Source organism: Varanus komodoensis, unplaced genomic scaffold (assembly GCF_004798865.1).
Source record: "Varanus komodoensis strain SLA01 unplaced genomic scaffold, ASM479886v1 scaffold10, whole genome shotgun sequence".
Taxonomy (NCBI): domain Eukaryota; kingdom Metazoa; phylum Chordata; class Lepidosauria; order Squamata; family Varanidae; genus Varanus; species Varanus komodoensis.
Window position 1 is genome coordinate 6242937 of NW_025335269.1, and position 11866 is coordinate 6254802.

The 11866-nt window shown below is 44.7% G+C and overlaps 1 protein-coding gene across 3 annotated transcripts in view; it reads right to left on the reverse strand.

The window, feature by feature from the left end:
- CUNH7orf57 (chromosome unknown C7orf57 homolog) overlaps positions 1-11322 on the reverse strand; it is a 31495-nt gene extending 20173 nt beyond the window's left edge. For 2 of the 3 annotated variants that reach the window (XR_006416936.1, XM_044453567.1), the window contains exons 1-5: positions 11081-11322; positions 9879-9935; positions 9590-9787; positions 8080-8188; positions 7781-7937 (exon numbers count right to left, since the gene is read on the reverse strand). Coding sequence is in view for 2 of the 3 variants with exons in the window: in XM_044453567.1 (XP_044309502.1) it covers positions 7781-7937; positions 8080-8188; positions 9590-9787; positions 9879-9933 (519 nt within the window). In the remaining variant the exon portion in view is untranslated. The remainder of the gene's footprint in view (positions 1-7780; positions 7938-8079; positions 8189-9589; positions 9788-9878; positions 9936-11080) is intronic. The other variant, XM_044453581.1, reaches the window with a different exon arrangement.
- Between the last annotated feature and the right edge of the window lie 544 nt (positions 11323-11866).

Consider the following 11866-nt stretch of genomic DNA (forward strand, 5'->3'; position numbering starts at 1 on the left):
CGGGGACTGGGCGTTATGTTCACATGACTCCAGTCCTCCATCAGCTTCACTGACTTCCCATTGAAGTCTGGGCCCAATTCAAGGTGTTGGTGATGACCTATAAAGCCCTAAACGGCTTGGGTCCTGGTTACCTGAAGGAGGGCTTACATCCATATCCGCCCGCCCGCCCCTTGAGATCTGTGGGAGAAGCCCTTCTCCGGGAACCCTCCGTGAAAGAAATTAGGAGGGTAGGTACTCGGAGGAGGGCTTTCTCTGCAGTGGAGCCCAATCTATGGAATGCGCTCCCCAGAGAGATCCGCCTGGCGCCGTTGTTATTTGTTTTTCGGCGCCAGGCGAAGACCTTTTTATTTAAACGTCATTTTAATTGTTAATATTATTTGCTTATTTTATCTGGCCAGGGCGACTTCTTTTATATTGTTAATTTGTTGTTTGTATTATATTTTAATTTTATGTTGTGAGCCGCCCCGAGGCTTCGGCGAATGGGGCAGCATAGAAATGTTTTAATAAATAAAATAATAAATAAATAAATTCACCCTCTTGACCACCGCATCACACTGCTGACTCATGTTTAGCCTGCTGTCAACCAGCACCCCAAGGTCCCTTTCACAAGTGCTGCTCTCCAGCCACTTGTCCCCTAACCTGTACTTATGACACCCATTCCTATACCCCAAGTGCAAGACCTTGCACTTATCCACACTGAATGCCATCCTGTTGTATCCTGCCCACTTCCATAGTCTGTCCAGATCCTTTTGGATCTGGAGTGCCTGCTCCTCAGTTGTGGCCACTGCCCCAGTGTTAGTATCGTCTGCAAATTTGATCAGCAGACTGTTCACCCCTCCTTTCATATCATTTATGAAAAGATTAAACAGGATCGGTCACGGGACAGAGCCCTGGGGGACCCTGCTTGTCACTGGCCACCATCCTGATGATTCCCCACTAATGGTTACCCTCTGCTTTCGGTCAGTCAATCATGCCCTAATCCATCGGACAGTGCTTTGGTCTATCCCAAAACTCCTCAGTTTCTCCACCAGGATATCATGGGGCACTTTGTCAAAGGCCTTGCTGAAATCCAGGTAAACCACATCGACTGCATCCCCTCCATCTAGCCACCTCCAAACCTTGTTGTAGAATTTCACAAGGTCTGCCTGGCAGGACCTGTTATTGCGGAACCCATGTTGTGTGGCTGTCAGCCTCCCTTCCTTATCTAGCATCACTAGATCTCGCTCTAGTATTTATTTATTTAAAACATTTTTATGCCGCCCCCATCACAACGAAGCCTCGGGACGGCTCACAACAGAAACAAAATACATAAATAACAATATAACAATAAAAAATTTATTTAAAAACCTCTGGTGCATCTCGGCTAAAAATTTAAAATCTTATAAGTACAAATAATTTAACAATTAAAATAAGTTTTAAATAAAAAGGTCTTAGCCTGGCACTGAAAAACAAATAACGACAGCGCCAGGCAGACCTCTCTGTGGAGCGCATTCCATAGATGGGGCGCCACCGCAGAGAAAGCCCTCCTCCGGGTACTCACCCTCCTAATATCATTCACAGAGGGTTCCCAGAGAAGGGCATCTATTGCTGATCTCAAGGGGCGGGAGGGCATATATGGACACAAGCGTTCCTTTAGTATGAGCCTTTCCATTTTTTTCCTACAATGGACATAAGGTTAACTGGTCTGTAATTCCCCATGACCCTTCTACTACCCTTTTTGAAAATTGGGACCACGGACACCACCCTGCAGTCCTCTGGAACTTCACCCGTTCTCCATGAGGCCTCAAAATTGGAGGCCAGTGTCCCTGAGAGAACCCCTGCCAACCTCGAAGTACTCTCGGGTTTCATCCATCAGGGCCTGGCGCCTTTGTAACATCCAATGCCCTGAGGAGCCCCTCGACTTCTAGGGGGTGACTGTAATCTATGCCCCTAAGTCCCCGGCCTCATCTAATCTCCTATGTGGATATCCCCCATCCTGCTTTGGGGAGAGCACAGAGGCAAAGTAGTCATTTAGCATCTGTGCCTGTTCCCTCGTATCAGTCACTGGATCTCCTTCCTCCTTATTTAGCAGTCCCACTACTTGTCTCCCCTTCCTCTTGCTATTTATATGCTGAAAGAAGCCCTTTTTGTTGCTCTTGATATTCTTGGCAAGTCTCAGCTCTTAGCCTTGCGAAGAATCCTTCTGCAACGGGCCTCTTCCTCCTGGTCTACCCTTTTGTCTATTTGCCCCAGTACCCATTCCCTTCACTCTCCTTCGCCTCCCCACCTTACTAACTAGAGGTATAGTCAAGGCTTGCACCTCCAAAACCTCCCTTTTGAGTGCTATCCACTCCTCCTCAACTCGCTTACCTTCCAGTAACCTATCCCAGGAGACTTTCCCCAGTCTGGCCTTCAGTTGGCCAAAGTTGGCCCTCTTGAAGTCCCAGCTTCTAGTGCTCGACCTGCTGCACGTCCCCATTCCCCTGATCTCAAAGCAAAGGATAGAGTGATCACTCGCATCCAGAGATCCCCTAATTTGTACCTCATCTATCAGCTCCTCCCTGTTGGTCAAGACCAACTCAAGGATGTTCCTCCTCTCGTCGCCTCTTGTACCCTCTGTGTGCAAAACCCTCCCTCTATAGCTTCTAGGAAGCGACGTGACCTGGCTTTCAGCCCTGAGTGAGTCTCCCAAGTAATATCCGGGAAAATTGAAATCTCCCTTAATTACTGTGTCCCTCCCCTGAGATATCCTTAGAATCTGGTCTGTCAGGACATCATCCACGGTCTCAATTTGACCAGGAGGGTGATAACATACTCCCACTGTCAGGTCCCTTTCCCAGTCAAAACCCCTAAGTTTCACCCAGACTGCCTCTACCAATTCCCCATCCAAACTGCATTCTATCTCACTGCATCCTATCACTTCCCTGACATATAAAGCTACACTCCTACCCCTCTTTCCCTTCCTGTCCTTTCTATACAGGTGATATTCCTCTATGTTTGCATTCCAGCCTTGCCTTTCATTCCACCAAGTTTCTGTGATCCCCACCAGGTCATACCCCCCTATTCCCAGGAGAGCTTCAAGCTCTTCCTGCTTATTACCCATGCTCCTATCATTGGTGTACATGCACCTCAACTCCTTTCCCACCGCTTCCTTTCCTTTGAGTTCCCAGCCTTCTCCTTCCTCCCATCTTCCCTGATACCAGCCCCCTGTTTGTAGGAGTCCTGTCAGTCCCTGCAGTACCTCTAAAATCCTGGTCCCAGAGCCCTGCTCCTGTCCCCACACTTGTCCAGTGCTGACAAGTTTCTGGGGGGCCTGAACACCCCTGCCCAGCTCAGTATGTCTTCTGGTCAAAGCTCGATAGAGCATCTCCACAGACCTTTTTCTCATCCTCGTGAGGTGCAACCCGTCCCTTGCCAGAAGTCCACTGGCAAGAAACCAGATGCCATGGTTGAGGAACCCAAAGTGTTCCTTCTGGCACCACACCCTAACCCAGTCATTCACCTTGGCGACCCTCCTATCCCAAATCCCTGGAATGGTAAGACAGATAAGAAGGCCACTTTGGCCTTAAGGTCCCTGAGTTTCTTCCCCAAGGCCTCGAAGTCCACGGTGATCCTGCCCACACCTTCCCTGGCTACGTCATTTGTGCCCACATGAATCACCAGAAGCAGCTGGTGACCCCAAGAGTGAACAAGACACTCCACTCTATCCCTCACATGCCGGATGCGTGCGCCCAGCAGGCAACAGACCTCCCTCAGCTCAAGGTCAGGGCAGCACAATGCCGCCCCAGTGGCCCTTAGCAGGGAGTCCCCGACGACGATCACCCACTGCCATCTCTTCCCGGTGGTGGTAGGCGGCCATGCCCTGGCCCTTGCCTCTCTTGAGTGGCCCTCTTGCCGCTTGTGGTTCTAGGCTGGGGATCCTGCTGGTCCCCCAAGGCCTCATCAGCCCTAGCCTCTCCAAGCAGGGAGAACCTGTTTCCCAGCTCCAGATTGGCACCCGGAGGAGGAGGCTGTGCTGGCCACCTCCTCCTGTGGGTGATGTGCCTCCATGTCTTCCTGGCTGTTCCTCCCATGGCCCCTCCCTCAACCCTCTGTCTAGAGGGGGACTTCTTCTGGGGGTGCCTGGAGAGCTCTCTCGGCCCTCAGGCACCTCCCTCCTCCTCTAGGAGGGTCACCAACTTGCACCGAGGGCAAGTGTATCCCTGTCTCTCCTGAGGGAGAAGGGTGAACATGTCGCAGTTGTCACAGCAGACAGCAACACCTGTGATTCCTGCCACAGCCATCTCCTGGCCTGCCATTGGGAACCCCTCAGAGATCCTACCTTGGTCCCCTGCCTTGTCTGTCCTGCGCTACTCCTCACTTGCCCAGTTCTCCCAGACAAAAACACACACACAAGGACAAAATAAAAGTTTAAATTAGAAAAAAAACAACCCTGCTCCCAGGGAAGGGAGTCCCCAGGCACCCCAGGCCACAGCTAAGGGACCCAGACAAGGGACAACGCCTTATAAACCTCTCAGGCCAGTTGCTCCGCCACTCTGCTTCCTCCTGGCCTCTCTGGCCCACCTCCCTTCCTCTCCGCTGCTCCTGTCCCCCTGCTCCTCTGCCCAGCTCCTACCTTGTGTTCACCAGTCCCCTGGCCACGCTCAGCACTGTCCCAGCCTCTGCCTCTGCTGCTCTGCCAAGAGGCAAGAGCCAAAAGAATTTTCAAAGTAACTAACAGCACAATTCTAGACATATTTGAATGTAAGTCCCACTGACTTGAATGCTCACCTCTTAGTAATTGTGCTTAGAATTGCAGTCTAAGAAGTAGAAATACTGTATGTATTTGATCAAATATAGTTGGCTGGACTCAAGCAACATAAGAACCCATGTTCTGATAAGCCAGGGTTCAACAAAAACTCAACACTCAACTGTTGAGTATGGGCTATTGTGTAGTCTTTTTTTCAAACAATGACTGGATTCAGACACAAACAAAAACCCAATAAAAGGCTTTTAAACAAAAGAACTAAATAAATAACATTTAAATAATTTGTGACCAAACTGCTCCCATAATGTGAGCTCATTGTACATACAAGTTGCACAGAAAAACGGCAGTCTATCCTACTTGACTGGCCTCATATTGGATCCTAACTTCAACCCAGAAAAAATACTTTTGTCTCTCCAGCCTACCTGGTGAGACATTTCCATGTATGTGTATGGGTGGGAAGATTAGGAATGGAGCTGTGAAACTAATACACACCAGTTCTATCCATATTGGATCTAGTTTGGCTCTTAGGATGCATGAAAATAATCACTTTTTTAAATGCCCCCAATTTTTGATTTGCCTGCCAACCCCTCAAAATAAATAAGATTTAGATATAAGAACACATTCTGATAACATGGAAAAATGGATTCATACAAGTTTGGATAACGTGATCTACAACCCATAAGAACCCTAGATGTTTTTAACTCGGTAGGAAACTCTTGGGATTAAAGTGTTTTTGTACCATGAAATGCCCTCACGGGTTTGTTTTTATAACTGCACCAAATTAATTTTTCTCTTACAGAATACAGTGCACTGGCATTTGAACTACTATTGGTTTTAAAGTCTTTGCTTATATTAAGGCAATACATTTAACTCCATGGTTTTACACAAACAGGTACTTAAATTACTTAGACAGTATTACAGATAGTGGAAAAAACATGATTACATTTAAACCTGGTTGAACGTATCAGGAACAGTGGGAAATTTAAACCCAATTGAATATTTTGGTAGTTATTTCTCAAGGTTGCAAGATCCGGCAATTAAAGTGAGCCTATAGAAAGGTTTGCCCATCACATTAACCACCCTGTGAATAAGCTATACAGCAACCCATGACATACTCAGTAAAGGATTCTGCTCACTATGGGTTGTTTTCCCCCAAAATGTGATTCATGTAGAGGAAACACTATTCAGCCAAAGTCAAAGTTAATTCAACAGTATATATTTGAAGCATAAGCTACTCTTCTGTAGCAATAGGTGGCATGGAAATACTAAACTTTGCTTGAAGTATATCCTATATTACTTTAGAACATGGGTCCTCAAACTACGGCCCGCAGGCCGGATACAGCCCGCCATGCTCATTTATCCGGCCTGCCTCAGAACTTTTGGACTCACTCAGAGAAAACAATCTCTGAGCAAGTCCAAAAGCTATGAGCCAGCGCAGGCTTTTTTTGAAACTGCACGCGCACTGGCTCATCTGCACCACCCCCCCCCCCGCCCATTGCATGCATATACAGAGCAGGAATATGGAGCAGAAAACAGAAGAGAGTTGGGTGGAAGAGAGAGAGACAAAGACACTTAAAACGGATTGAAGGTAAGCAAAGTATAACTTTTAAAATCTATTTTTAATTATGTGAGCCACATCCCCAGGCTGTGGGCCAAGCCTTGTCAAGGCCAGGGGCAGCCGCTCAACACTGCCCCCAGGCTCAAAGAGGAAGCCGCAGCTTGTGGTGGAGGTGCAGGAGCCACAGCCTTCAATGGGCAAGCCGCCATCGCCATCGAGCGGCTGCCCCCAGGCTCAGCAGGAGCAGAGCAATTATTTTTTATTTTTAAAAATTTAATTAAGTTTTTATTTTTATTAACTTTTAATTTATTTTAATTTTAATTAATTTTAATGTGCAGTGTGCATAGGAATTCATTCATATTTTTTCAAACTATATTCCGGCCCCCCACAACAGTCTGAGGGACAGTGAACTGGCCCCCTGTTTAAAAAGTCTGAGGACCCCTGCTTTAGAAAGTGAACCTAAAACTACCAGGAAAAAGAAGCAGCCAATGCACAGAATTAAGATGCTCAAAATGAAGCTCTTTGAATGTACAAGTTGAATCTTCCACAAATGTGAAGTGTTCCTGTTCAGGGTTGCAAAAAAGGAAACCATGGTCTCTTTCAGGATATTTAATTCCAATCCTCTCCTGTTTTTCTGTTCACCCATCAGCACTACTGGTACAAATATATAGTTTTAGACCCTGGACTAAATAATCTTATGGGGCTCCATTTAGATGGTCATGTATGTTACTTCATGGTGAAACACATCACTAACATTCCTTATCTTCTCTCTCTGCCATTCTATGCCTTACAACTGCTTCTATATTCTTGATACAAGAAAGCAAAGAACTATTTGCCAACCCTGATAAAAAAAAAGAAATGCACTGGTTTTGCATTTTAAAATTCATGGTACCATAACAGCCCTTTCCATAGTAGCCTCATACCCCTGGGATAAGTTCTCACAGGGGAGACTATGAGCCTCCATTATTGAAGGCTTCCAAGATAGTTCTGAAAACTTATTTTATTCCAGTTTCTAATGAATGTTTTATCAGCTCCAGTTATCTTCCGTAAAGTTTATGTTATGCTGGTATTTGCTGTTTTAATAATATTTTCTGATCCTGCTGTGTTGGCTAAATAAGGATTGGTATCCTGAAAACTGAGTTTGCTAATATTGTAGGGTACAATCCCTAAGCAAAGGAGTCTGCTTTCCTAGTTCTTCAAGGCCTTAATTTCACAAGAATTTTCAGTATAAAAATCAAGAAGGGAAAATTATACAAATAATAAAAACTAGCATTCAGTGGGAGTTCCTTTGGAATAAATATACAAATATACTTAGGATTGCATTGTTCACAAACTGACCCCTCCTACAGATGTTTACACTCAAACCACTTCTAGATAACTGAAACATGTATAATTCTGATTAAATATTTAATTTAAAAACACTCACAAATTCACAGAAGCAATAATGTGTGTCTATTTTCTCAAGAATATAGTAATAAGGAATATCTAACTCATACCTCTCTTTTATCTTTATTCTCTTTGTCCTCAGCATCTCTTTGCCAAACACTTTTCATGTCAAAATCAAAAGGCCCCCTTTTAGGCTCATAGCTGGGAGACTGATCAGTCTTAAACTCCTCATGAATCATGTAGTCTGGCATGGTTGTAACCCGAGATCTGAAATAGAAGGTTTACATAGATTAACAACAACAATCCAGATTCATGGATGTAATGCAACATGTTCTTTATTTCGACATTCGTCAACACCCGTGCCAGTCAAAAGAAATTAGCAGTGTCTATAAAGATAGTGAATACTTACTTAGACTCATCAGCTGCTGCTGGCTTGCTATGCTGCAAGTACCATTCAGGTGCACCATAAGACCCCAGGGAAACTTTTCGCGGAGTAGGTGTAAAATGCCTCAACAAATCTTAAGTCAAGGATAGTTAGAGAGACAAAAATTTAAGGACTGTAAATATTTTAAGTGAAAACTGAATAACATGATTTTCTGCACACTAAGAAAACAAAGAAGCAATTTCAAATATGCTTGTATTCTAATGTTCTCCATAAGAAAGGCCAAACTGTATGAGAAGTGCAGACCTGTAACTGACTTTCTTATCATTTTAAATTTCGGGGGAAAGCAACAGACTGGGACCTTACTGGGGAGCTGGTCACTTTCTTACTATGATTTCACGATGAAAATTCTCTTCTAAGGCTGCTTTTTGAAATGTTAACCCCAATAGCAGCTTTAAAGAAGGGAGGGATTTTCCAAACTTTAAATAGTGAAGAAAGCCTAATGTTGCCATTAGGCTCATCTAGCCTGACCTGAAGTTCTCTGGATAGTCATTTAGGTAGGAGTCCCCTGGGCTGCCAGGGCCCTGGACCTAGTTGCAGCACTGCCCTCACTCTAATATTCACTACTTCATTTCTCAGGCACTGGCATGTAAAACAATCACTTGCAATGAAATGTCACAGCATGGAGCACTCCTGCTCTTTGTTCCAGTGAGTCCACTGTGCTCTTCCAGAAATTTCCTTTCTATTCCCACTCCCACCCAATTTTATGAGTTTTCCAATAATCCACCATTCTGTACCCACTGGCACGATGCTTACTGGCATTTTTTTTTCACCAGTTTTTGTATTTCTGCAAACCTCAGGGTTCTCCAAGTGTGCCAATAACTCTTTCTCTCATGGTTGTTGTTGTCTGTCTTGAAGATCCAAAATAGAATATAAGGTGACAACAGTAATAATGGTACAGAAATTTGAAGTGATAGTTGTGAAGTAGCCAGCAGATTTTACTATGCTGAAAGCACTATTTTACAACTCCAGATATGTCAGATAACTGGTACTGAGATTCAGTTCAGTTCAATCTGAAAACATGCTATTGAACAATACCATAATTTGAGGTTGTCAGTAATGTATTCAAAGTACAGTAACTTCAATACTCTATAGAAGATAAAGCTCACATATGCAGAAAAGGAGGTTCTAGTTTAGCATTTTTCATGTTATTGCAATAGGTTATAAAACCACAGCTCTAATGTAATCCTCTCTACCAGTTCTGAATATATGACTACAGGTTCAGGGTTTATAAGATAAAGGCATGGAGAGAACAAACTAGCTGTATTAGCTTGAAGCATGGAAAGATCAAATTTTGTGAGCGTTAAAATAAGACGCAGAAAGATTGAAGAGTATGGGGTACAGAACCATATTTCTCCTTGCATATTCTATTCTTATGCTAATGTCCTAAAGAATCTTTCAGTAGTCTCTGGAATATCTATATATATTAGGCATAACCTTCTAAAAATAGCCATGGTAGTCATATGAATTTAATCACCAGGTCGGCCTCCTTGTTTTGCCAGCTTTACATATTCCGAGTCAGTGTCTTTGATCCATTTCCTTCGCCCTCCAAAAGTAATATCACTGTGAGGATCTCCAAAATCCCCAAGGCCTGGGATCTGGGATGAGGGTTGTTGCGGAACTTCAGAATTAACAGGTTCCTCTGATCGTTTTAGTGGCACATGATAATACCAGTCTGTACTGACAAGAAAAAGTACTCATAAAGATATGCACTTCTGATACTCTTTGCATGAAAAGCATTGCATAAGCATAAACAGTATACTTGCCACATGGTGCATATCGGTTTGAGGGTCCTCTGGGCTCTTTATTTGTGTTTCTCATACCTGAACAGTAGGGAAGGAAGGTTTTTTTTAATGATGTATGTAACCAGATGACATACAGTAACTGCTAAAGTAGAATGAGAGATAAAATGGCTTTTCTCCTAGTTAAGGTAGGTTCAAATAGTAGATGGGCTGCTGGATTCTCCAACTACATATGTACACACATGATTATAAGCAGCATGCTTTTGTATAAAACTTTGCTCCAAACTTCAGAGCATTGTGATGCTATTAAATTTTATTTTAGGATTGGGCTGAAAAATGAGTTAGCAGTTTTGTGCAATTTTTAAAACCAATTCCCAAGTTCCACTCTCAAGTTTGAAATTAACAAAGCAAAAATACATACAGTCCCTTAAGCAGTAAGCATAACTAATCTGTGTCACATGATGCCGAGTATGCACTCATATCTAAGAAATTGCTAGACCCTATGAAGTTCAGATTCTTTGGAAGAATCCCAGTAATCAGTATGCCCTGTGTGGCTGACCACAAAATGGGCAAGTTTCCTGATGGTCTCTATCAAATATCTGTCTATCCTCACTGTATTCATTTGAGTCATAAACTGCCCTTTTCAGCTCCCCCTAGGTACAATCTGTGGAGCCAGGAAACAAGATGCTGTCAAGATGTGCCTATAACAGATACATGGCAAGCAGATATTTAGCAGGTATGCCATTTTAAATCACTGTACAAGTAAAGGCAAAATTTGTAGAATTTCTGCCTGTTAAAAGGCAGAAGAGATGAGGGGCAGAAAAAAAATCACATGTTTCCTGTCACCTCCCTCATCCCATCAGCACATACCACTAAAAAGTGCTGTCTTTTCGAATTTGATACCTTCAGAATGAGATTGGTTAGCAAAGCCAGTGAGTTCAGATCTCCACTTTGGCCATGAAACTGTCTTTGGACCAGCAGTCTACCCTACCTTGCAGGGGTGTTGTGAGGATAAACAAGGTTTATCTCCTCCCCAACGCACGCTCACGGCGAAACCTTGAGCGCCACAAAGGGAGGGGCGGAGGTGCCCTGAATAACAATTTTTTAAAAGATAGTTAATGGTGTGAAGAGGAACAGGGCGGCCTTCTCGCCCTACGTGGATGTCCTAACGGGTATCCAAGAAGTCTACGAGGAGAGCACACACAGGCACACAAACGGACACGCACCGCCGCCGCCAGCCGTCGGGGTTCTTCGCCGCGGCTGGGACTGCACAGGAGCCGAAAGAGCCTCTCGCCCCGTTAGCGGCTTCCCACCGGCCGAAAAGTTCGAACCGAAACACAACGCACCGAGGAGGAGGAGGCGGCGGCCTTCGGCGCAGCAGCCGTTACTACAAACACTACTGGTCTCCAGGGCAGCAGGAACTGATGCTTGTGCGCGCGTCGCGTCCAAGAAGCGAAGTGAGCGGTGATTGAAGAGCTAGCGGGAGGAGGAGGGATCTAGTTTGTCCCCCTCCAGCAAATCAGAAGGCGTCACCGCCTCTCGAGGTAAGTCTTAGCCAATGGAATGCACTCCACCTTCTTGAGGAGGCGATGCTTACGGCTTACCAAATCGCTGCCCTTGCCTGCCGCTCTCCTTTGAGTTAGGCTAAGCGAGTGACCATCTGTTTTTCTCGCTCCGAACCTAAGGCGTATTTATTATCAATTCTCGAAAATGTTTAGGATTCGTGGTAGGAGAGGGACGGGAAAACAGCCCGCGTTTAGGACAGGGTCTGGTACTACCTGTTGCTTTCCAGACTGCTTCCCATCAGCTCCACATACATGACCAATGATGGGGCTTATGGGAGCTGTAATGCGGTTTTTATATTATTGTATTACCTGATGCTGTGCCATTTGATCTTTTAATTTACTTGTTGCTTGTTGTAAACTGTCCCGAGACGTCAGTAGATGGACGGTCTAGAAAAGCTATAGACAGACAGACAAAAAATTTGGTGACCGGGTTGCCTACCCTGGCTT